We start from the raw sequence: 26,573 nt of genomic DNA, 5'->3' as shown, positions 1-26,573 counted from the left end.
TTTAGCATAATACTGATTATACAGAACCTTGCATTAGAAGGATCTGATGCATATGTTATGAAGATGGCATGTGCCAGCCAGGAAATCTTGCGGAAAAGGTCCGGATTGAGCAATGATCTTTGGGAAACTACCGTATTTTTCGCTCCATAAGACACACTTTTTTCTTCCTAAAAAGTAAGGGGAAATGTCTATGCGTCTTATGGAGTGAATGCATGGTCCCTGGGACAGAATTGCTCAGATCATGCAATGGCGCAAAAACGTGGTTGCAAAGCACGGATCCACATAGATTCTCAGGATTTTTGCATTGGGCTACCCCAAACTCACCATCAAATCGCATGTCTGTGGCCACAGCATGAACCACAAAAATCATACATCCACCGTTTCGTTCCGAGTATTTTTTTTTTCTTGTTTTCCTCCTCTAAAAACTAGTTGCATCCTATGGTCAGGTGCATCTTATGGAGCGAAAAATATGGTATTTCCACACAGCTCGGGATTGCAGCTGTTTTACAAGAACCAGCCCCATTGAAGAATGCCAATTCTGCTCTGCTGGGAGAGCAGGTGACCAACATTCAGTAATAATCAAGCAATAATGGTGTGTGTACAGAATGCAACTCAAGGGGTCCACAAATGGATTTAAAACAGTTTTAATACTTGTAGAAGATGCAAATGCAAAGTAAGTCAAGGAGCAAAACGTCCACATAGCAGGGTGGTACAAAATCCATGTAGAGCAGCTCAAAAAACGCACTTCTACAACAGTGATATGGTCTGTTTTTAATTTTTTTTTTTTAATGCTTTTGGTAACAATTCATTCTTTTAACTCAGCAGACGGGGCAGGTACTAAAAGTTAAAAGGAGAGTTTCTGGGTTACAATTCTCCCAATAATCTCCGATAAACCTCCAATACCATCCAATCTAATTACTGCCTCCGTAGTCAAGACCACTGTGAACAAGTATTGGGTTCCCATTATTTCCAAGTGTCAGATTTTATTATCATACCAGTAATTCTAAATTCTGTATCTTATGAAAGAAGAATGGAAGGGTTTGTGTATTGTTACAATACCCTCATTCCCCCACATTAAAATAATCCTGGGACAGTAACTTAAATATACAGTAGTCCAAATGTGCAATATACAAGTTTAGAACATTACATTTTATACTTTATATGCATATAATAATATATAATCTATTTTACAAAAATGTTACAGCATTTTCTCCCTCAAAGTATTGCATTTCACATTCTTAACCAAATCTAGACTGTCAAGTAAGCCTGGCTAGAATCCAGTTTTTTAAACAAATAAATATATACAAACACAAAGCAAACAATTCTTTATATATATAAAAAAACCCAAAAGGCACAATCCCAAGGTCTTAAGAAGCCTTTATTTTATGGATATATAAAAATAATAATTTTGTGTGCAAATAAAAATGAAAGGTTGGTTTTGTCATATGTTTTTCTAACAATTTGGGTTTTTGTAGTGATTTAATCTCAAGGAGGACCCTTTGTGTGATAGGTGAATTTAACACTTTGAATGCCAGGGCAAAGAAAACATCCAGCAATATCCCTCCCTTGTGAATTTGGCAAGTGTGCTATCAAAGTAGTGAATGTCCCAGAAACTTTAAATGGCAAGCTTGCACCTGGGGTGTGCGGAGGGAGAGAAGCATCCCTATGGCCAACTGTGCATATGCCTAGTTTTTGTTCCCAAATAATAATTAGAAAACACCACGAAAACACAAAATGACAGGTAGAAATCCAAGACAGTGGAAACTTCCCATGTGCTAGAAGGGTTCAGCCACTGTAGAATTAGGAGTGAAGTCAGAGGGACCGGCATTTGCTTGGCTGAAGTTGTGCAGGAAGTTTAAGTGGAGCCTAAAAGAAACAGGCAAATTAATAATAATAATAATAATAATAATAATAATAATAATAATAGTAATAATTTTTTATTTATACCCAGCTCTCCCCGGCCAGAGCCGGGCTCAGGGCTGCTAACACCAGTAAAATTACAATAAAAACATAATGGGGGGGGAGACCAATATAAAATATGGGTTAAAATATACCGTATTTTTTGCTCTATAAGACGCACCAGACCACAAGACGCACCTAGTTTTTGGAGGAGGAAAACAAGAAAAAAAATATTCTGAATCTCAGAAGCCAGAACAGCAAGAGGGATCTCTGCACAGTGAAAGCAGCAATCCCTCTTGCTGTTCTGGCTTCTGGGATATCTGTGCAGCCTGCATTTGCTCCATAAGACGCACACACATTTCCCCTTAATTTTTAGGAGGGAAAAAGTGAGTCTTATAGAGCAAAAAATACGGTAATTAAAAATGCAGTCTCATTTTAATAGTAGCCCATAGATCAAAACCATAAGGGGAGGGAAACATAAGGGTCAGACTGAGTCCAAACCAAAGACCAGGTGGAACAGCTCTGTCTTGCAGGCCCTGCAGAAAGATGTCAGGTCCCGCAGGGCCCTAGTCTCTTGTGACAGAGTGTTCCACCATGTCGGGGCCAGTACCGAAAAGGCCCTGGCCCTAGTTTAGACCAATCTAACCACCTTGCGACTTGGGACCTCCAAAGTGTTGTCATTTGTGGACCTTAAGGTCCTCCGTGGGGCATACCAAGAGAGGGTCCTAGCCCGCATAGGGCTTTAAAGGTCAAAACTAGCACCTTAAACCTGACCCTGTACTCCACTGGGAGCCAGTGCAGTTGGTAAAGCACTGGATGAATGTGATCCCGTGGCAAGGACCCCGTAAGGAGCCTCGCCGCGGCATTCTGCACCCGCTGCAGTTTCTGGGTCAGCTTTAAGGGCAGCTCTGCATAGAGCGAGTTACAATAATCAAGCCTGGAGGTGACCGTCGCATGGATCACTGTGGCCAGGATCAGGGCGAAAAAGGTAAGGGTCCAACTGCTTAATACGGCGGAGAGGGAAAAATGCCACCTTTGCTGTGGCTGCAATCTGTGCCTCCATGGAAAGGGAGGCGTCGGTTACACCCAAGCTCTGAGAGTTCTGTAAACTAGTGCTGAAATTCATTTTGCTTATAGTCTTAAACAGACTCCACCCTGCTGGCCCCAATCTACCAGTTCATTACCATGTGAGGGCTGTCCCTCAATAGATGGATTCAAGCAACAGCTACCCTTAAACACAATAAGCTGAGCATGAACACAGATGCAGCCTTAAATACAATATGCCAAGCATGCAACCACAAGTTGGCATGCACACAAGGGCAGTCATCTACTAAAGCACTGTGCCACCCCTCAACATTTGGAAATGGCAACGTAGGATTATTTAAGCTGCCGATCTTGGCTTCAAAAGGCTTGGAAGGACATGGAGGGGAATGAAGGGAAGGAGGAAAGAAAAAGATCTGGGGGTAATTGTAAGCACCCACTCCCCAATAGCTACTCCCAAAGTTCAGTGCGTACATTGTGCATTTGGGAGAAGATGTTGCTGAACCTTACCTTTGTTAGGAAAATCTAACTGCTTGGACCTTTGAAGACAAATCCGTTCTTTGGGCACTGACCTGGCCGATTCATCTGTGTGTACAGATCCATTCTCTGCTGCATACTATAAAAAATACAATTAACATGTGTTGCAAAGGGAACAGTTGTTAACACAAAGCTTAGCTTGTAACATCATCCCAGGCTCATTCCATAAAGAGCATAAGGTGCGTCTATTGTCTTCTAGCACTATTACTTGATTCCAAGTGTCTGTTTAACATTTACAGTTAAGTAAAAGTTGGATTCCAGAGAAGGCTTTCAGCAATCACAAAATGGCAATTGCTATCAAATGTTCACAGTTTTACCCCCCTGCATCCGGTGGGCTTGAATAAAGACCCCAAGGTACACATGGATTTCTATTAATCATGATTATTGTAGAGAAGATTGATTAGATAGCAATCTTTTCCAGATGTGCTTGGTTACTCAGGTCAGGCTCTCAGGATATGCACTTGGGGCAAGGAAAGCAAGCAGAGTTTTAGTGAACAGCCTATACCGAATTTGAACTTAAAAATACAACTTCATGAGGAAGTTCAGGACCTCAGGAGTCGCAGCCTAACTGGGTACTGGAATATTCCCCAATAATAATAATAAATAATAATAAATTTTATTTATATCCCACCCTCCCCAGCCGAAGCCGGGCTCAGGGCGGCTAACAACACTTTGGGTTTGGTTTGGCTTCCATTTCAATACCTTCTTCTGTCCTCATCCTTGTCTCAGCCAGAACATTTTCCAGGATCACAAACCAGCTCCTTTCCCAGTGCTCAAGAACTACTACAACTCCACCATCATATGAGCCTCCATTCCTCCAATATGCTGAGCTTCTGGACTTCCTTTTCCTGAATGCTGCTCTCTGGGGCTCGTCCCCTCTAACCCTGCTAGGCTCCATTAAATTTTCAAGGGGAATGCCTATGGCACATGCCCCCCCCAGTCACTGCTAGACTGGCTGCCAACACACAGAGTAAATATTCAGATATTCCCCACTAGGTGCTTCCAAAAGTTCATTTACTAAATAGTATGGGGGTAGTCCAGTGTTTCCCAATTGTAGTGTTTTGGACTACAATTCCCATCATCCCTGACCAGTGGTCCTTGCAAGCTAGGAATGATGGGAGCTGTAGTCCAAAACCAGCTGGAGACCCAAGTTTGGGAAACAGTGGGGTAGCCAATCACTGCATCAGCTTTACTGAGCATGGTCAGTGGTCAGGGTTGATGGGAGTTACAGAATAGAACATCTGGAGGACCATACTGGCTACCCTTGCACATAATTTCTGACCAATTACAGGTGCTCTATACTCTTATGTATGTCTGATTGAGTTATCTGGGACATACGCCCAGGTAAGTGTGCGTGTACAGCAATCTTTCTCCAAACTTAGGTTCCCAGATGTTAAGGGACTACAGCTTCCCTCATCCTCAACCATAGGGCTGTGGCTGGTTGTTATGATGTGGGGTCAACAACATCTGGAGACCCATAGTTTTAGGAAATGCCAGTGTACAAGATTGCAACCTTAGTCTCCCCCCCCCCAAAAAAAGTGTCAACTAATTTCTGGAGATCATTTACTAACTTTGCCTCATTGAAAGAGACGTGCTTCCAGCTCTGGCTCCTATAAACCAGGACATCTCTCAAGACATTAGCTTGGATCCCAACTTCCCTTCCATGAATGAAGAGAGCCCATAGAGCAGAATTCTCCCCTGCTTCCTTTTGTAGCCCCCTGAAAACCTGCTCTTAAGGATTGAGCAGCCCTTTGGGGGTATTGTAAGGAGGAGATGCAGCAGATCAAGAAGGGAGTTGACAGAAATCACACACACACACACACACACACACACACACACACACACACACACAAAAAAACCCTTTCCTTGCACAAACAAGAAAGCCACTTAGGATCCAAGTCAGCCTTATTTTAAGACACGTCAACATCCTTTCCAACCGGCAAAACATTTCACACAGGTGACAAGTCCAAACTCACTCTCCCTACCCATAACACAACAGCATCAATCCTTAATGCATCCTGAACAGTGATAAGCAACAGCTTGTTTTGCTGCAACATTGCATGTTCATAGCTTGCTATATTCTGCTACAAAAGAAGTCTGCCCCTCACTCTCTCTTTTCTGGCGTTTTGCTTACCTAGGGTAATATGCTGTGTAATTCATAAAGAGCTGAGTGCCAGCTGGATAATATGCTGTAGAAGGTTGAAGTGTCCGTGGGTTGAGGAGCACGGAGGGTTGGTAGAGTGCTGCATCCGTCGGGATAACTGCCGCAGGAGCAGAGAAGGAGTAGGAAGGAGGAGACATGCCTAAACGACAGAACAAGACAGAGATGAAGAAGGTCAGTGTTTCTGCGCGCAACCTTTTTTAAAAGCACAAAGCATGATTAAGGCCAGGCTACACTCCCGATCCAGGTGGTCATTTCACAGCAGAATGATGCAATTATACTACAAGCTATATTTTGCCCTCACACTTCTAGGAGATAAAGGTAAAGGACCCCTAGACGGTTAAGTCTAGTCAAAGGAGACTATAGGGTTGCGGTGCTCATCTCGCTTTCAGGCCGAGGGAGCCAGTGTTGGTCCACAGACAGCTTTCCGGGTCATGTGGCTGGCATGACTGAACCACTTCTGGTGCAACGGGACACCGTGACGGAAACCAGAGTGCATGGAAACACTGTTTACCTTCCCGCTGCAGCGGTACCTATTTATCTACTTGCACTGGCATGCTTTCGAACTGCTAGGTTGGCAGAAGCTGGGACAGAGCAACGGGAGCTCACTCCGTTGCGGGGATTCGAACCACCGACCTTCTGATTGGCAAGCCCAAGAGGCTCAGTGGTTTAGACCACACATCCTACTACACTTCTAGGAAAAGATGCACCAATTGACACATACACAAAAAGGCCATACTTCTTGCTGACCACTGTTCTTAATCTGTTGAGCCACATTGCGGCCTTCATTGGAAAGAAGTATTCAGATCCAAAAATCTAAAAAAACGATTTAACCAATCACACACTCAAAGAGGGCGCAGAGGTGGTGAGAGGTGTGGCCTAGGGAGAATCCTGCCTGATCATTTAGTGCAGGTTTCCTTCCAAATGTTTTGGATTATAAACTCCCATCATCTGACCGCTAGTAGTCATGGTGGTTGGGGCTATTTTAGATTAGATTAGTTTAGAATGCTGCATGAACCCTAAACTTAAAACCATGGTTAGCAAAAACTAGCCAGTTTCACAAACTATGGTTTGGAGATTTCTTTCTACTAACCAGTTAAGTTTAACCAGATGGCAAGGCAGGCAGTGGTTGGTAAAATGGAAGCGAGATCTTCCAGACTCCCCCCTGTGGCTATGCGAGCTGAGGGGAGAGCATGGAAGCCCAAGGAGTGGTAGGTTTGTTCTCATAGTGCTGAACCACGGTTTGGCATTACAACCAAACTAGCCCCTGTGAACGCCAACTTTATACATAAAGAAAGATTACTCAAAGAGTTCTTCTGTCTGAACACTGGTCTGCCTCCAAGATCTTATTGCAAGTTTAGTTTGGGCTATTCCTAAATCAGACACAAACCTAAGTAGCTGACATGTTGGGAATTTGGGACCAAACACTGACCCAAACTACACCCATTTGAAGTGGATGTTATCTCATGTCAAGCTGCAGGATTAGTAGAAGATACACAACACAGAAAAAGGAGCTCTGTCTGCATATTATAGTCCTGTTCTCAACAATGAGGATGAAAAATGTGTTCCACCATCCTCTTCCAGACTTAATGCCTTCCTTGTTTTTGAGACTGGCATATACTGAAGTATGGAGTGTTTAACTTCTAAAAGGAAGAAGTCAGGATCAAAGCCTTTCGAGGAAGAATGTGTTTTCAAAGCTCTCCGCCCTACTATTAACGTTTACACTCTGTTTTATGGCCTTGACAGAACTCCCAAGGCAGCTTATAGAAATTAAAATTCCATATATAACATTAAAACCCATAATAATAAAGCCAAACCAATACAACCCAATAAAAATGGAAGTACTGCACAATTCACCAGTATCCAGCAAACATAGGAAGCTGCCTTATATTGAGTCAAACCATTAGCTACATCTAGCTGAGTACTGGCTGTCAACACTGACAGCCAGTGACTTTCCAAGGTTTCAGGCAGATGTCTCTCCCAGGCCTACCTGGATATGCCAGGGATTGAACCTGAGGCCTTCTGCACACCAAGCAGGTGCTCTGCCACTGAGCTACAACCTTTCCATGTCAACACAACCAGCTATTCCAATTACTTTATAAAAGAGCCAAGTCTTAACTGACCTCCTGAAAGCTAAGAGAGCACAAGCTGATAAGCTTCCTTTGGACATGAATCCTGAGAACAGACGGACAAGAGAATGCTGCCCTCAAGATGGCTTTTGAAATGCAAAATAATTTGTGGAGTTGTAGTTGTTAGCTTCTTACAGCAAAAACAAATCAAAGATGCATCTGATGAAGTGGGCTTGAGTCCGCAAAAGCTTAGGCCATTACAAATTTGGCTAGTCTTCCTCCCAGAACTAGCAGGTAATTCTAGTCACCCACTGAAGTCACCTGACAAATCATTTCACAATCAACACACACTTGACCTGTGCAAGCTTCTTTCCTGTCTTAAAGACATTCTGCATTCTCAGTTCCAGCAGAGAGCCTCCCCCCTCCCCAAGCAGGTGACACTCAACTTCACTCTGGTCAAAGCGGGTGGGGGAGAGAGGGAGGGGAACAAAGAAACAAAGAAAGAAGCTGGACATATTTCACCCTGCAGATGCTACCTTATTAGCGAGAGTAAGCCTCATTGAGCTCAGTAGGGCTTACATCTGAGCAGGTAGGCATAACAATACAGTCGTACCTTGGTTTTCGAACAGCTTAGTTCTCAAACCTTTTGGCTCCCGAACGTCGCAAACCCGGAAGTGAGTGTTGCAGTTTGTGAACTATTTTTGGAAGCCGAACATCTGACGAGGCTTCCAACTGGGCTGCAGGAGCCTCCTGCAGCCAATCAGAAGCTGCGCTTTGGTTTCCGAAAGTTTTGGAAGTCAAACAGATTTCCGAAATGGATTCCTTTCGACTTCAAGGTATGACTGTATACTGCACAGCAGGGGTAGCAAACATTGTATCCCCTCCAGAGGTTGCTGAAATACAACTTCCATCATTCCCTGACCATTGGTCAGGTTGCCTGGGGCAACGGGAGTTGTGGTCCATCAACATCTGGAAGACACCATGTTTGCCATCCCTGCTGTAACTACTAGTTTTAATTCAACTTAACTGGCATTTCCTTGCTAGCTGAGAAAAGAGTTTGTCTTGTGCAAATTTCTCCCCCTGCCCAGACCCCAAATCCCTGGAGGATCTGTGGCATATCTTTCTGGCATCAGTTTTTGTGATGACACCTGTGCCAGTTTGCAGTTTGCATCCTCAGTGGAGAAGGGGTGGAGGAGACACTGCACAAGGAGGAAGGGGCCCTTCCTGCTTCCCAGAGTCCCACTCAGCTTCTTTTTCACACTACTGATGGTTAGGAGTTAAGGGTACAGAAGGCTTTCAGGTAATAAAATCAAACAGGAAGGAAGACGCCTGCAGGGGCAACAGATCTACTGAGGGCCGGATCAGGCTCAGGGCATTTGGAGTCCATCTCCTCCCCAAGTAACTCCCTAGTGACGATCATGAGCTGGTCAAATGGGAATTAAGCAAAACAAGCAAATAGACCCAGTATTGCTGGCTTCCAAATCTGGATTTCTTTTGACACAGCTTTTTCGCTTTATGTTTTACTTTGCAGAGGAAACAGAAGCTAGTCCAAGATCAACCGATCAATACACCTGGGAGACTTTTACCAGGCACAACTACTCTGTGAATGTGAACAGAGGGAGAAATATTGGACTAAACTCAACTTGGAAGCTTCTCACTGGCCATTGATAGTGGAATAACCAGGCTTTGTTCATTCATTTCTGAATGGGGCATCTAATCGACACAGTGATTAGAACAGGGGTCAGCAAACTTTTTCAGCAGGGGGCTGGTCCACTGTCCATCAGACCTTGTTGGGGGCCTAACTATATTGGGGGGGGGGATGAAGGAATTCCTATGCCCCACAGATAACCCAGAGATGCATTTTAAATAAAAGGACACATTCTACTCATATAAAAACGCGCTCATTCCCAGACCATCTGCGGGCTGGATTTAGAAGGTGATTGGGCCAGATCCGGAGCGCAGAGAGAAGGGAGGATTTCTCTCTCCCCACCCCTTGCACTCAGTGGTCCCAATGGAAGTCACCACACTTGAAAGTCATTTGGGACTAAGGAACTGCCCACTTGGGTACCATTTGGATTCTGGAAGCTAAGATGCTATTCCACTTTCAGCCTGACGTAGAACAGTTATGATCAGATGTGACTACTGGCAAATCACCCATGTCATTAGGAAGCACTCCTGGACTCCATGTTAAATTAACTACTTCTCTCACCCAGGCTGCGACTATTGAAAATAGTCACCTATACCTTCTGAGGTTCTTAAGCGTAAATATACTGAAATATACATACTTGTAGTATTTTACTATGTCAGCCAGAATACATAGGTCTCACCCATCTGAGCTAAAAGCTCTTTGTTCCCTAACAACCCATCATGAATTTTGGCTAACTTTGGTGTAACGAAATGCCCTGTACATGCTCCTCTGCATTTCCAGGCACCCATATTTGATATTGGCTTCTGCTGCCAGTCAGTTTAAAACAGGGGTCGGCAAGGCTTACCAGGCATGCGCCGGATCGCTCCCGCAGAGATCCTCTGTGGGCCTGACCAGAGCAGCATGACGCCGGAAATCGCATCTGCGCATGCCCAGATGCTGAAAATTGCGCCTGCGCAGAAACGATTTTTGTGCGTCTGGGCATGTGCAGAAGCGATTTCCAGTGCCACAGACATGTGCAGACGCAATTTCCAGAGCCACGAAAGGGAGTCCCCGCACCGCACTGATTTAGCACAGCAAATGGGGACTCGCCGAGCGGGCGGCTCAGTTCGGGGGCAGCTCGGGGGCCGGTTGAAAGGCTTCCGTGAGCCACTTCCGGCCCATGAGCCGCAGGTTGGGCACCCCTGGTTTAAAACATGATCCTGCAATTCTGAGCTGAAGTGCTCAAAATCAAGACTTGCCCAGTGCAAATTAAACTCCAGAAGGTGTGGGGGTAGGAAGGTGTGGGTCTGCAGAAAAGCGAGAGTAAAGAAGCCAGTCACTATCCAAATCACAGTAGTCCACAGCCAAAAGGGAGAACAAAAATCAAAGGCTGCTACTGATTTCAGATGGGAAAAGCTTTGCATTCCAGACCCCACAGACACGCTGATCCCTTCCAAGAGAGGAACACAAAAACAGAATGGGTGAAAGAAGCTCCGACACCTACCAGCGTACAGCAGAAAGTAGCGCCAAGACCCAAGCTAAACTTACATGGTAACTTACATGGTGGTGGGGATAAGCCATTTCGATTTAAAGTGCCCCCCATTAATACAAAGTTCATCTCCTCTGCAGAACACTGAAAGACTTCGACATATCTGTCCTTCATGGTTTTCTTGTGGCACTTCTGAGCAGCCATAAATGCTCGGTCTGAAGATTTCATCTGGATAAAAGCGTCTCCGGAGGGACGACCCTAAAAAGGGAAAAGGAGAAAGGTGAGAGGCTGCAGCATCAAGACAAAAGGATTTACTCAGTTTTTTAAAGAAAAAAACATCTGTGATGATAGCTCTTCTAAGTTTTACCTAGCAGCCGTTATGTTTCAATAGTGGGGGAAAAGTATAACTTTTATTCCTTGCTGTAAAGCAGCAATATGCCTGTTGGGCGACAGTCCGACAGAGTTCCTATGTACCAGGAAGTTATTTTGAAGAGCACAGATTAAAACAGTTCATGTTACATCCTAGGATAAATAATTGCAGGACATCTTTCTGAGCCAGGCTTGTAGTCAATGTGAAACCCAAACCCATCTCTACATCAACAAGCAGTAGCCGGGAAACATCGCTGGCCGTTGCTAGGCACCCGAGAAAGCAAGTCAGCTGTACAACTCCATCCCATAATCATGCGACCAGTGTAGAACAGCTGTGGCACAACCAAGGGCTGCAGGAGTAGTGCCCAGTTAGCATCATCACGAGGTGGGAGGTAGAAATTTTGACGTGCCGTGAATTCTGCCTCAAGGACTGCCTCTTTCCATATGAACCTACCCGGACCCTGAGCTCATCTTCTGAGGCCCTCCTTCGTGTGCCCCGTCCTCGAGAGGTTCAGGGGGTGGCAACATGAGAACGGGCCTTCTCACAGTGGCAAGACTGCTAAAAATTGGAAATCTCAAGAAATGCCAACGGTAGAAGAATGGCAGATGAAGATGTTGGAGTTTTTGGAGCTGGCAGACCTGACTGGAAGAATCCGCGATCAGAAAGAAGAGGAATACCAAGAAGACTGGAAGAAATTTAAAGACTATTTAGTTAAATATTGTAATATAGGATAAGTAGAAAATACTTGAAAATACCAAACAGGCCAAGAATTAGAATAAGAATGTTGTATATTAATATGGAGCTAAGTCAATAAGAAAAGAGATGAAGATAGTGAATTGAAGGAGTTAATTGTAGTAGTAAGATGATTTTGGAGAACTGTTACAAGGTGATACAATGAAATTCAGTTAGAGGGGATTTGAGGAAGTCAGTTAACAATAAAATTTAAAATGAACTTTTGAAAGAATATGTTTCTATTTTTTTCCTTGTACTATTATAGTGTGTTTTCTTTTGTATGTTTTATATGTTTTATCTGTTAAAATCAATAAAAAAATTTGGAAAGAAAAAAAGAGAACGGGCCTTCTCTGCAGTGGCTCCCCATCTGTGAAATACTCTCCCCAGGGAGGTTCGCCTGTCACCTTCATTATACACCTTTAAGTGCCAGGCAAAAACGTTCCTTTTTAGTTCAATAGATAAATAATAATAATACATAGGAGCCGCGAGCCACGGCAGAGTTCACCACTATTTAGTTCTCTGAGGACAACCCTTTATAAAAGCCAAGAACACACAGGAAGGGGGTTCTATACAGCAGCAGTGGGGAACTGGGAGCCTCAGTGCACAGTGCTTTGCAAGCCACCCCACCCCCCCACATCAGCTGATCATCAGCATCTGAAAAAAAAACCCTATTTGGGTCGGTCACACATCTTCCAAACTTATAGGCATAGGGAGGTGAGAGTGGCTTGGCTGAAATGGCCTCAAAGAGCACCAAGTGGAGAGGCCTGGTGGGCCCGATTAGGCTAGAGGCTCCCCACTGCTACTGCGCCCTTGTGAGAAAAATGGGATTGTCCTCTCCACTTACCTGGTGATTTAATACCATGTGAACCCCATGAGTCCTGATATCTCCAGAGAACTCCCCTAAGAATCCCAGAATGTCTTCTATAGTGGCGGCATACGGAAGCCCCCGCAGCCGTATGCAGTCTCTGACGTTGGTGGGAGGTACAAATTGCTGAGGTAGTACGGGAAGGATGGGCGGAGCGGGGAGAGGAATGAGAGGCACAGATGAGTATCTGTTCAGTACCTGCAATAAAATAAAATAAAATAAAAACAGCCGAGTGGCTTCCCTGTATTTCGGACTATAGCCTGCACCGTCACATCGTATTTTGTTAGCATTGTTAAGCGTCACATCGTATTTTGTTAGCATTGTTAAGTTCCCATTTAACTAAAAGCAAAGTAAGACAGCTCATGCCTGATCACTCCTCTGAGTGGGCAGCTGGTTTATGGGGTACAAAGAGGCCAAGAGAAAAAAGAAGAGGTGGCTTCTTACTGGCAGGAGGAATCCCAAGGCACACCAGAAGATCCTGTACTCTTGAATTCAGCAGCTAGACTGGTGACTGGGAATGGCCACCGAGATCATATAACACCAGTCAAAGTGTTGGTGCTGACCCTTAAAGCCCTAAACGGCCTTGGTCCAGTATACCAGAAGGAGCGTCTCCATCCCCATCATTAAGCCCGGACACTGAGGTCTAGCGCCAAGGGCCTTCTGGCGGTTCCCTCCCTGCGAGAAGTGAGCTTACAGGGAACCAGGCAGCGCCCGCCCTGTGGAACGCCCTCCCATCAGATGTCAAGGAAATCAACAACTATCTGACTTTTAGCAGACATCTGAAGGCAGCCCTGTTTAGGGAAGTTTTAAATGTTCGGTGTTTTATCGTGTTTTTAATATTCTGTTGAGAGCCGTCCAGAGCGGCTGGGGAAACCCAGCCAGATGGGCGGGGTGTAAATAATGAATTATGATTATGAAAGGACTCTTCCATTCGTGAACCGGCAGGAGGTAAAGGCTGCCTATTGCACGTCTCATGCTGCATCCCCAAACGCTGACAGCAGAGAGCAGCACAGAGGCATCAAACTCTCGGCCCACCCGAGTTAGGCCTGCCATTTGAGACAGTAGCCTGGCAAAGGTTTTATACTGCTGCTTTTTAACTGCCGACTGTAGTACTAGTAGATGAGCGTTTTAATTTGTGTTCATGTGATTTTATTGGTGTGAACCGCCCTGGGCTCCCTTTAGGGCGGAAGGGCAAACTATACATTTGCACGCAGTAATGATCTGCCTCATCCTTCCAGCATGAGGCCCATATAAGAATAATAACAACCATTTTATTATTCATAAATAATATGGCTGGGGGTGTGTGTGTTTGTTTGTACCCTGACTTTTCCCACTGACAGCAACTCAAGGTGGCTTACAGATAAAATAAGAAGAGCTAAAAACATTAGGGGGGAATAAATAAAAACCAATTAAACATTAATATAATTTAAACCATATTTTAAAAATCTATAAAAAACATACAGATAATAACAATAGAAGCTGCACAGCACCAGCCCTTTCATTAAAAGCCGTCTGCTCCCCAAAGCCTTAGGAATAAGACGGTCCTCACCTGCTGGCTGAAGGGCAACAAGGAAAGAGCCAGCCTAACTTCTCTAGGGAAGGAGTTCCAAAGTCGAGGAGCAGCCACTGAGAAGGCCCTCCCCTGCAACCCTGCCAAGGGTGCTTGTGAGGGTGGTGGATCCCAAAAGGGACCAAGGAAGGGTGGCAAGGAGGGACTGGGCTTGGTGAACCATCAGGCAAGCATTCTCCAGGCTCACCAGCAGCACCAGACCTTTTAAAGGTTTTAAACTGTAAAAGAGGAATGGCTCCCTGGCAATTTAAAAAGTTTGCAAGGATGATAGCGGAATTGGCCTCTGAAAAACCCTCTGCTGTGATCCACTGTACTCCAACCACAACATTCCCGCTCCCATTTGTTAGAATGAAAACAGAAAGGGGCTACTGAATGAGCTACTGGTACGCTACAAACACACTTTCCAATCATCACTTTTGTAATTCTACATTCTTGGATCATGCTTCTTCTCTCAAGCTACAGCCCATTGCTCAGAGATGTTGCAGCCGGGATCTGAATGCGCAATTCTGAGCAAGACTTAAAAGCTGACATCGTCATTTATTATTTGTACCCTGTCCATCTAACTGGGTTGCCCCAGCCACCCTGGGCAGCTTCCAACATATTATATATAAACACAATTAAACATTAAAAAGCTTCCCTATAAAGGGTTGCCTTCAGATGTCTTCTGAAGGTTATATAGTTACTCATCTCCTGAATACCTCTTGACAGTTGAAGCTCAGGAATACCCAAGTTGTTATACAATCAAGCAAAATAGAAATTTTATGAAATAAAACAGTAAATAATCTTGTATTGGCCCTGGACCCAACACTGAATGGACTCCTGCTATAACTTCCTCCGTCCCACAAAACTTCAGTTTCACAACAGATTCCTTTTATGACATTAAATCAAGTCCTTAACTCACCTGCTGGACCTCAGCAGCTGTACTCCTGAAGAGCTCTATGTACCTTTTGCCCAACAAGTCCTTGTGTTTCTTTAGCGCATTCTGTGCATATTCCTCACAGGCAAACAACACAAACGCATCCCCTGTTGGCCTACTGTCAGGATACGTCACGAAAAGGATCCCTTCTTTTCCACCCGTCACGGGACAGTGCTGACCAAAGAATGCCAACACTTCATCGGTGGTTACGTTGAACGGGAGGCCGCGCATACGAAGGATCACTTGGTTCTCTTTCGAAAGGAACTGAGCCACTTCATTGGACGTGCCTTGAAGAACCAAGGAAGTTAGAAGTTGAGATAGTTGTTCATTTCCCACAGTTATGACAGAGTAAAATGGCTCAGGACCGCAATACTTCAAGGACCGCCTTGTTCCATATGAACCTACCCAGACCCTGAGATCATCTTCTGAGGCCATCCTTCGTGTGCCTTCTCCTAGAGAGGTCTGGAGGGTGGCAACACGAGAACGGGCCTTCTCTGCAGTGGCTCCCCATCTGTGGAATGCTCTCCCCAGGGAAGTTCGCCTGGTGCCTTCATTATACACCTTTAGGCGCCAGGCAAAAACATTCCTTTTTAACCAGGCCTTTGGTTGACCTGATGGACATCCTATACCCTTTTAAAATGTGGCTCTTGGGGGGGCGGTGTTATTTGGGTTATTGGTTTTATTTTGATTTTATATATTGTGATCTTTTCTGTGAACTTCCCTTAGACCTCCGGGTACAGGGCGGTATATAAATTAAATCAATCAATCATGAAATGTAATGTAGCAACTCCTCTCCCTGTGTGGCCTGTGCTCATTTTAAGAAGACTCACATCTACAACATACATTTAAAGCACTCCAGTGCCACTTTACCTGTCAGGGAAAATAATGGGAACTGTAGGCTGTAAAGGAACTGTAGCTCTATGAGGGAACAGTTCCCAGCATTCTCTACGACTGGGAGAAGGGTGCCCTTCAATGTATGCAGTGGATGGAAGTTTCTTTACTTCTATACTAGAGCCAGAAATACCACCACAAGGGACACACCCCGACAAGTCTGGCAATGAAATTCCTTTAGCTGTTTGTGAGGTCCACCCTTACCTGAGGCAACGTGTGGGATTTGTTTAGTTTTTCGGAGCCTGCACGCAACTAGTGCTTTTGAAATGCTAAGCTTCCAAATCTAGAAGCTATTTTTATGGCCCTATCAGTGTACGGAGTGCCTTATAAATGCAAGGGGACTGGCCTTTGCCCCAAAGAGTCTACAATCACTTTTTTTTTGGCCTATTAGCAATGCCAGGTACAAGGCTGCTTGGGAATTTGAAGAAGAAGAAACAACCCAGTGCCATTTTGAAATCAGGTGGCTAGAATCGGTGCTGTTTTGAAAAGTTCGTTCAGCACTGCAACGTGGAACGGTGTCCAGTTGCATCCAAGTGTGGATGAAAACCTGCTCCTTGATCTCAGGAACCACCCCACGAAATTTGGTTGCGATATCTTCAAAGGTTTCCAAATTCAAACAAGCAACTTTTTGAAATATGTAGCAGATCGGGAGGGGAGTTTCCCATAAAGATTGTTGCAGTTATGGTATTTTTTCTATAATTAGTCAGCATTCTGAATGGCAGTTAGTCCCTCCTGCCTCCCCCAATTGTGGGTGTGTGGATGTGTGGAAATCTTATTACTTTTAAGAATGCTGACTATTTGTGCCAAGGAGCTTTAAGAATGCACCATAGCTCAGGGGCAGAGCACACAATCTGCAGACAGAAGGTCCTCAGTCAAATCTCTAGGTACAACGCAACCCCCAGGATGGCCAAAGGTCAAAGGTGAGGGGAGCTGTACTCCAGCAACATCTGCAGGGCCACAGGCTCCACATCCCCGCTCTACGCAACAGATGAGCCAACAGCCTATCTTGGCACAGCCCTTCATCTACAAAGACAGAAGGATATAGTGACATGATCAAAGGCTATAATAGCATGATCACACCCAGATAAAATCTTGCAAAACTGGGCCAGCACCAGAACTTTCTCTAAACATCAGGAAGCAGACCTCTTTCTCGTAAATCACGCTATTGCACAAGGCATATCCAAGCAGCATTCAGCGGCACCTAAAAGCTTATTGCACCTAACTCCATAGTGAAGCAATTTCTGTAACCTCCGATGATGTATTATCAGATCCTTCACTTTGCCTTCCCCCAGTATCCAAACAGCTGCAAGGTCATGGCAAATACAGGCCTGCCATGTGAGGGTCTGCAGGGCCACACTTTTAACTGACTCCCTATTCTCACGTGGCTCCTTCTGGCTTCAACATTCATAAAAAGCATCTGCAATGGGGAACCTGCTGCACCCATGTTCGCTCCCTGGGTGACCAGGGTTCCAAATTATGCAGGGAGCTTAGAAAAAGTACAGCCAGACTTGCATGACAATGGCAGCGCAAGGAGAGCTTGAGGCCCAGCCACTTCATACTTGCAACTGAATAGTTCTGCATTAAAGCCCAGTTCATACATTAATGTTGTACAATGCAAGCCCCATCTACACTGCATTGGTAGCGTCTGAATAGCTGAGACCTTCGTGGCTGCTCTCTCCACACCCAGTTTTATGCCAGTCTATTATTATTTTTAATAAATAATAATAATATACCGCCCTTCATCTGAAGATCAAAGAGCGGTTTACAGCATGTAAACAGAAAATACTTAACAAAACAACAAACAAGCAATAATTCCCCACAACCCCCCCAAATAAACCTACACAGAAACAGTGGTACTTCGGATTATGAAATTAATTCGTTCTGGAGGTCCGTTCTTAACCCACAACTGTTCTTAACCTGAGGCGCGCTTTTGCTAATGGGGTCTCCCGCTGTTGCTGGCGCGCGATTTCCGTTCTCATCCTGGGGCAAAGTTCTCAACCCGAGGTACTACTTAGAGGAGTTTGTAACCCAAAGTGTTTGTAACCCGAGGTACCACTGTATTATGTTGGCCAGTGTGCCAAAAGTGCCCCATTCTTTTTGAAGCCACATTACTATAGGTAAAATGGTAAAGGACCCCTGGATGGTTAAGTCCAGTCAAAGGTGACTATGGGGTTGCGGTGCTCATCTTGCTTTCAAGCCGAGGGAGCCGGCGTTTGTCCACAGACAGCTTTCCGGGTCATGTGGCCAGCATGACTAAACCGCTTCTGGCACAACGGAACACCGTGACAGAAACCAGAGCGCATGGAAACGCCATTTACCTTCCTGCCACAGTGGTACCTATTTATCTACCCACGCTGGTATGCTTTTGAATTGCTAGATTGGCAGGAACTGGGACAGAGCAACGGAAGCTCACCTTGTCATGCGGATTCGAACCACTGACCTTACAATTGGCAAGCCCAAGAGGCTCGGTGGTTTGAACCACAGCGCCACTGCGGCCCTGGAACCTTACCTTACTGCACATTCTCAAAATATGACTGGTGCCCTCTGGATCAGTGCCAAGATATATAAAATGCACCTCCTTGCACCTCCAAAGAGAGAATACCTGATCTGAGGGGGCAGGGAGGCTGTCCCTCAGACCACTCTGGAAGCAGGGAGAGATCTGGCCCAGGGATTTGGCTGGATAGACAAAACGTTCAGCTCCATAGTACAGTTTCATTTGACCATGTAATAACATGCTAGGTAGCCCGTGTGACATAGCAGTTGGGAGTGTAAGACCAGGGTGACCAGGGTTCAAATCCCTACTTCAGCCATGCAACTCACACCTTGAGCCAGTCACAGCCTCTCAGCCTAACAGACCTCACAGGGTCGATGTGAGGATGACAACAAGGAGGGGGACAACCATGTATGCCACCTGGAGCTCCTTGGAGGAAAAGGTGGGATATAAATGCAATAAATAAGCAAAGCAAAAAACATTTATATACTGCTTTATATCATAAAATGTCAAAGTAGTGTACAGAATAGTAAATTCATACTTTAAAACCCTACCATAAAAAAACACCCATCACCAGATTAAAGAACAATTACCTCCAGCAATTTTCAAGAAGTCCTCCCCAGTCGCTTTGTACACCTGAGAAACGGAAAGGGAAATGATTATGCCTGGAGAAGCCCTCCGTACCATTTAATCCAAACACCAATTTTGGAGCTTGAGCAACATACCTCAATGTACCGGTTCCCCATGTGATGCTTGTGTCTTTGCAACGCCAGATCTCGGTGCTCCTCACTGACAAACCTGACAAGAGCTTCTCCGTTCCTCCTGCCTTGTGCGTTGAGGCAAAGTGCAGCCCCTCCTCTAAAGAGTTAAGGCAGCAAACAGAGGCAGCCGTAAGCCACACAAAGCATTATGTCTCACCTTACAAAACCAGCACTTACATAAATCAAAGGCAAGCAGCACTAGATATTCTTAGGTGCATTCACACCTCCCTTTTGAAAGGTGACTATGGGGTTGCGGTAGCTACTTGCATGTGAACCTCAGCAGCAAAGTCCTTCACTTCTGAAATGTTCCCACTACTGGCATTTAAAAAATACTCAGTATTTATTTTTTAAGCACCTTTTTAATCAATAGTGTGCGCTTTTAAAAAACCCTACCCTAAAAAGCAAGAAGATTACATAATTGTATACAGACTGAGAATTCAGCTACTCACTCCTGCTATAGAATAGGGGTTCTCTTACTGCAGAGTTTTTAAAAAATAATTAATTCAAGGAAGTACAGACAAGGATTTTTTTTATTCATGCATATGAAACAAGGGACTATGAAAAGAGGATGTCTGAGAAGGGTCCGCCAAACATTCCTGCCAGCCCCACACCAGATGTCAGGTAAAGAGGTCTTTGCAAAGGAACAAACAGGAGGCTAAAGTGCTGTTCATTCAAATTGGCTCTGCAACAGACATTTTCCCTCTCTGCACAAACTTTGCTCACAGCTGTGGTCTGAATGCAAACCGCACTTGCGAAAAGGCAAATCAGGGCTTGCTGTCCGTGCCAATCAGATGACAGCAAGCCCATCTGAAGTTGTCATCTGTTGTTATGACAGAATCAAGTGACTGGCAACAGTTGGGCCACAGGTTCAGTGTGAGTAATAGTCCGCCAACATCTGGAGGGCCATAAGCTGACCACCTTTGCATCCACGCCAATTTCAGAAAGTCCAGAAAAAGACATTAAAGTCCATTTTTTCAAACAGAAAGCAAACTATTTTAGCTGTGGGTTTGCTGCATTGTGGTTGTATTTTACCTGGTTTTTAACTCAGCTGCTGGGCAACTCAAGAAATGAAAAAAAAAGTAAGATAAAGGATCCACAAATGCACTCACTAGCTTGCCACTGGCAAGTGCATCTTTTCTTCTGGCAAGAACACAGGATGAAGGAGAGCCCCTGCCTTTCACCTAGGCCCAGGGAGGCTCTGTTCCTTCACTGAGCCTTGGAGACATTTCAAAAGCCATGAGTTTTCCCACTGCTTCCTGAGTGCCAAAGGCAGGTGTGCAGAAGCTTTTGCCTGCCAGATGTTGCTGAACTACAACTCCCATTAACCTCAGCAAGCGTGTCCAGTCCCCACACTTGGTCTAAGGCTTAGTGCAAGGGAGGTACATTTCCAGGCCTCCTTCTTAGCCATGAGCTGGGGAGCAGGGTCTCACCCCTACAATAGTTGCATTTAGCCTTCATTGTATTTAGCAGGGTCATGCCAAATACAAATTTCAGTTGGTCGCCAAGGGCAGCCAACACGTCAACTCCAGGAAACAGTTTGGGAACATGGCTGAAAATAAACGTTACTAAATGAGAGAACTAACTTGGCAATATTAAGGCCTTTGAAAAACCTAGCAATGTCCTGGTCCGATGACTGCCATGGTAAGCCTCTTGCTCGGATTATGGTGTTATCATCTACAAGTTCCATCTTGCTGCTGCAGATCAAGCAGAAGGATATATATTTAAAACTTACCTATCATCATGAACCATGACCAGAGCCAAGGATATCTTCTATAGGCTCACACCCCACATTCTTCAAAATGCTTTCGCAACAAGTCAGGGAGAGACTTATCCCCACCCCTACCCCCCAAAAAGAGAATCTCAGCCAGTTTTGAAATTATGGGCCTGTCCTCCAATATGCTGTAATCTTCAAAAATGGAAGTAGAGGAAAAAACCAAGAGCCAATGTTGTCACCACTAGGCTGCAGATGTTTTGAATAGGCTCTGTGGCAGTCTTGCTGCTTTATCTCTTTCCTACTCTCTTTCCTACCTGATCATTTTTATATTGTAAGCTCCTTGCAGGTAGTGAAATGTATTTAAGGCTATGGGTTGTAGTAAACTAACATTTACCCAGAGTAGACCCACTAAAGTTAGTAACCATGCCTCATTTATGTCCCTTAATTTCAACTGACCTGCTTAGCTAGTCACTATCGCTTAAGTCTACCTCACAGGGTGGTTGCAAGGATAATAGAGGAATAGAACAAAGTATGCTATCCTGTGCTCCTGGGAAGAAGGGTTGAGTTTAATTGTAATGATAATTTTTTAAAAAAAATGCTGGGTCAGAACATTAGTCCACCTAGCACAACGTTTTAGCTCTTAACCATAGTCACCCAGACATCACAGGTCAGTTCACAAGCAAGATGCCTGGCAGTGGAGGTATGGATCCATTTCCCTGCCCCTAAAGTTACAGTATTCTAAGGGAAACAGCAAGCCAAATTCAAAATGGAAAGAAACTGTTGCTTTCCCACGTTACAAAAAGAGCATGCACTTACCAGGTCCCACTTTCAAATTTGTAGTTCACCCTTTCTGGATCCGAAAACGTGTGATCTACAAAACACAGCAGCATGAAGTTAGCGACATGTCTAGACCCAGAGTAATATATACCTTCCAACATGCTGCCAAAGAAGGGGACAATTGTACACCTCGAAAAAGCACTTCTTGTCTCAAGAACTGCTGCATGATTCCTCAAGTCAACCCAACAATCACACATTGATGGGGCCTCTTCTCTGCCAACCATACTAAGCCTGGAGCTGCTTCTGAAGCTGGTGTGTAATGGAGTGTCACTTGTGCAAAAAGGCAACAGCGGGGTTACAGGGCTCTATGTTTAGTCTCTGCCTCCAAAGTTGTGCAGCTCCTCTCAGTCCCTCACATGAGAATATTTAAAGCAGGGAGCATGTGTACCCGCAGGAAGTTTTCTCTGGGGTGAGGAGTAAAACACTAAAATATGATGAGCAGACTTGTTCTCACAAAAATGGGAATCGTGTCTGCATATTTTGTCTTATCTGTTAGGGGTAAGTTTCTAGCATGTTGTGGAATCTATTTTAAAAAAGAAAGGAAGCTGAGAAACTGGAGATTATGGTCCACCCACCATGGATGACCATGGCAGGAAGTCTTATTATTTCTGTGTAGGTTCCTCATGTGATTTAGAACTCTCAGGCTGAGCATGTGATCCCCACAGCCTCTTTGCATCTGTGTTGTACTTTCATGCGAGGAAAGAGGGCTATAGCAGAATCTGGGAGCTGTGTGGCCCTCCAGATGTTGCTGGACTCTAGCTCCCATCACACCCATCCACTGGCCATACCGGCTGGGGCTGATGAGAGCTGGAGTCCACCAGCATCTTGAGAGCCACAGATTTCCTGCCACTGCGCCACAATTTCCTTTTCATTCTGCTGATTTCTAAGTTCCTAAAGCTGGTTTTCTGGTAGTCTAGTTCGAAACATTTAACCTTGCAACAGAACTGGCTCAGCAGCCTTTAGTACCTGGATAGTCAGTGGGGAAGGGAGGAAATTATGGCACACCTGAATATCCTAAATTTCTTTTAAAAAAACAAGTCATCCCTGTCAATCAGACGCAAAGGACAAAGTGATGACAGATTTACCAGGAACAGGCAACCGGAAAAACAGAAACAGCTTACTGTATGGTTCTGAGATGAGTGTTAAAATGACGTTTCCCATGTCTTCCACCTGAGACACTCCAAAATTCTGTGGTGAACTGCTCTTGTCAAGATTCAGATCTGAGCATTGGTGTTAAGTCAAGAATCTTAAAGTGGCAATTTAAACAGATTCAGGGCCAGCTATCAACCTGTATTGATTCACTGTGGTGTTTGTCCCTAGGCCTGTTCTCTCATATCCTCCACATCTAGGTATCTGCCCACCCACCATACTGTTAAAAGAGTAATTAGAAACGCAAGAGCTGGAAATGTACAAAAGGAAAATATTCGCAATCTTGATGAGATCTGACGCACGATATAAAATTTTAAAGCTTCAAACGTGTTTCCTCTGATCTTGGAATGATGAAGTTAATCACTAAAGCCATAAATCTATTACAGTAACAAAACAGGCATTATGCTTAACATAAGAAAAAGCCTGCTAGATCAAGCTAATGGCTAATCTAGTCCAGCATCCTGTTCTCAGTGGCCAACCAATGTGTGCGCGAAATCAGCGAGCAGAATGTAAGCACAAATGCACTCTCCCCTCACCTGGTTTCCAGCAACTGGTATCTGGCAGCACTGCTGCCTCCAGCTGTGGAGGTTAGAGCACAGCTATCCTGGCTAGTAGCCATTGATTGCCCTGTGCTCCACAAATTTGTCTAATCCTCTTTTGAAGTCATCCAAGTGGGTGGCCGTCATTACCTCCTGGGGGAGCGAGTTCCATAGTTTGACTATGTGCTGTGTGAAGAACTACTTCTTTAAAGGTAAAAGGTAAAGGACCCCTGGATGGTTAAGTCCAGTCAAAGGCGACTTTGGGGTGCAGCACTCATCTCACTTTCAGGCCGAGGCAGCTGGCCTTCATCCACAGACAGCTTTTCCAGGTCATGTGGCCAGCATGACTAAACCAACTCGGGCGCAACGGAACACTGTGACAGAAACCAGAGCGCACGGAAACACCGTTTACCTTCCTGCTGAAGTGGTACCTATTTATCTACTTGCACTGGCAAGCTTTCGAATTGCTAGGTTGGCAGGAGCTGGGAATCGCAGGAAATCAAACTGCTGACCTTCCGATCAGAAAGCCCAAGAGGCTCAGTGGTTTAGACCACAGCACCACCCGTGTCCCTACTACTTCATTAGTCATTGTAATCCATATATATATATATCTATTTATATATCACACACACAAAAAATATGAAAAGTAATTTTGTATATGATCATATATATTGGAACTAAGTACATCCATTACACTCCTTATGCTTCAGATTTATTTTTATAAAACAGACTGTCAAACACAAAATGAGACTCTTTGCTTCTGCAGCACTGCAAACCTCTGCATGAAAGCATTTGCATGAGAAATATTTCTTTTCCTACATAAAATGGTTTTGTTCCCAGTTAGTCACAATTAATGGCTCTGCCATTGCCATGCCGCATTATTAGTTCTGGCCATTGATCTGCACATCGTTATTAGACTTTTTCCTCTTTGATACTCCGACAGATTAGCATTTTGTTTTTACAGTAGCCCCCTCCTGCTCCTGCAGCTTACCAACCACAGCATTTCTTCCATTTTATACGATTCCTCAAATTGTCAGTGTAACATTGGTTGAAATTGAATCAGACATGCTTGATGAAGTCAGAGTCTAGACTCTTAGCAGATCTACGACTAGCATTTATCCTTTCCCACAAACCATTAACATCTCAAAGCCAATGAAAAATGTTCCGGGGGGTGGGGGGAGAACCCAACACAATCCTCCCAGCAGTGTTCAAAACTCCCATTGTTTTAGGTGCATCTGGTGACAGGGAATTTCATTAGTGCAAGCAGTTTCTGAGCTCTGGACGCAGTACTGCGCCTAAGATTTCAGATTAAAACTGCAAAGTGGAAGGAAAGGAGAACCTTCTTCTGCCTCCGCACTTCCAGCTACTCTCTGAAGACTGGAGAAGAGACCCTATTAAGAACACAGTGGACCCTTTGGTTATGGATTTAATTTGTTCTGGGGGGTCCGTAACCAGAGGCGCCACTCCTGTGCATGTGGCGAAACCCAGAAGAATATACCTCTGGGTTTGCCGCGCTCGTAACTTGAAAGTTACGCATCCAGAGCAGTACGTAACCAGAGGGTCCACTGTATCAGGGGGTTGGGCAGGGGAAGGACTACACCATGTGAAAAATGAACATAATATTTTAGGGGCAGTTCATTCATTTTCAGCTTTGTATTCTTCTTATAAAAAAGTGTGCCCTAGACATTCCATTGCTGCGTCCATAAACTAGGTTTAAGGTGACATTTAGCTCCTAGCTTTCATGTCCGTTTGCAAGACTGCCTCCTAGGGCTGTACCACTTCAGAAGGCAGGAGGAGGCATCTCCCTGAATGCTCCCCATGAGAGAGAACCTCTTTGCAAATGGAAGAGAAGCATCTTGAGACAGAGAGACTTCTACCTGGGCTTTCACCTGATGTACTAGCTATTCACGCACAAGATGTTTGTGTTGCAGAGCAGCATACTGCTTAATAGCAGAGGCAAAAATGACTAGAGGAAGAGGGGTGTGTTTGTCAGTCCCACTCCCAACAGTGGTGGGGTGTGCTGCACCTCCTGCCTTCCTTGCAATTGGGAACCTTCGTAAGACTAAATATGCAAAAGTTAGGAGAACGCGAGATGCACTTGGCAAAATTAGGATTCGGTGCGATGCACATTCCTCAGTCTCTCTACACTTCTGCCCTCCTGTGTTCAAGCCTACACATCATGTAGCACAAGTGCTGGTTCACCTCCCATAGCTACTTCAGATTGCTTTTCAGAACACTGTTCCGATAACTTGAGAGCCAGCATGGTATAGTACTTAGGATCTTGCCAAACTATGAGGCTCACTGGGTGGCCTTGGCTCAGTCGCTGCCTCTCAGCCTCATTTGCCTCACAGAGGTTGTTGTGGGGATTGTGAGGGAAAGATTATGATGGTTGATGAGGGGGATGAACCATCTATGCTACCTTGAGCTCCTTGGAAAAACAGTGAGATATAAATGCAATCAATAAATAATCAAATAATTGTCCTGTGCAGTGGTATCTTGGTTTGCATACGTTTTGGATTACAAACAAACCCAGAAGTGCGTGTCCCGGTTTGCAGCCTTTTTTTGGATTACAACCCTTTTTTGGGGGATTACAAACAATTTTTTTTGGGAGGCCCCATTGGCGAAAGCGCGCCTTGGGTTACAACCTGTTTTGGTTTACAAACCGACCTCCGGAACGGATTATGGTTGTAAACCAACGTACCATTGTACAGGGAAGTTTTTATATCTGTTAGAAGCTGCCCAGAGTGGCTGGGGCAACCCAGTCGGATGGGTGGGGTACAAATAATAAAATTATCACCATCTTTGTGTAATTTTACATTGCAACTAAAGGCTACTGCCCCCAGCCTGTATCCCAAGTGGCACAGTGCTAGGAGGATGAAACTATTTCCTTCAAACATTTGAATGGAACTTCAAAA

The 26,573-nt window shown here is 44.7% G+C and overlaps 1 protein-coding gene across 2 annotated transcripts in view; it reads right to left on the bottom strand.

Annotated features, from left to right (window-relative positions):
* Positions 1-1,465: 1,465 nt before the first annotated feature.
* Positions 1,466-26,573, bottom strand: part of ESRP1 (epithelial splicing regulatory protein 1) — a 35,500-nt gene continuing 10,392 nt past the window's right edge. The window contains exons 5-15 of one of the 2 annotated variants that reach the window (XM_083624193.1): positions 23,092-23,190; positions 21,950-22,004; positions 21,003-21,113; positions 19,384-19,516; positions 19,252-19,294; positions 15,262-15,563; positions 12,770-12,988; positions 10,883-11,081; positions 5,612-5,780; positions 3,451-3,556; positions 1,466-1,866 (exon numbers count right to left, since the gene is read on the bottom strand). In XM_083624193.1, coding sequence (XP_083480319.1) covers positions 3,466-3,556; positions 5,612-5,780; positions 10,883-11,081; positions 12,770-12,988; positions 15,262-15,563; positions 19,252-19,294; positions 19,384-19,516; positions 21,003-21,113; positions 21,950-22,004; positions 23,092-23,190 — 1,421 coding nt within the window. In that variant the 3' untranslated portion in view covers positions 1,466-1,866; positions 3,451-3,465. The remainder of the gene's footprint in view (positions 1,867-3,450; positions 3,557-5,611; positions 5,781-10,882; positions 11,082-12,769; positions 12,989-15,261; positions 15,564-19,251; positions 19,295-19,383; positions 19,517-21,002; positions 21,114-21,949; positions 22,005-23,091; positions 23,191-26,573) is intronic. The other variant, XM_083624194.1, reaches the window with a different exon arrangement.

This window comes from Podarcis filfolensis (genome assembly GCF_964270895.1).
Source record: "Podarcis filfolensis genome assembly, chromosome: 7".
Lineage (NCBI taxonomy): Eukaryota > Metazoa > Chordata > Lepidosauria > Squamata > Lacertidae > Podarcis > Podarcis filfolensis.
Note: the sequence above shows the minus strand (reverse complement) of the source record. Positions and strands in the feature narration are given on the sequence as shown.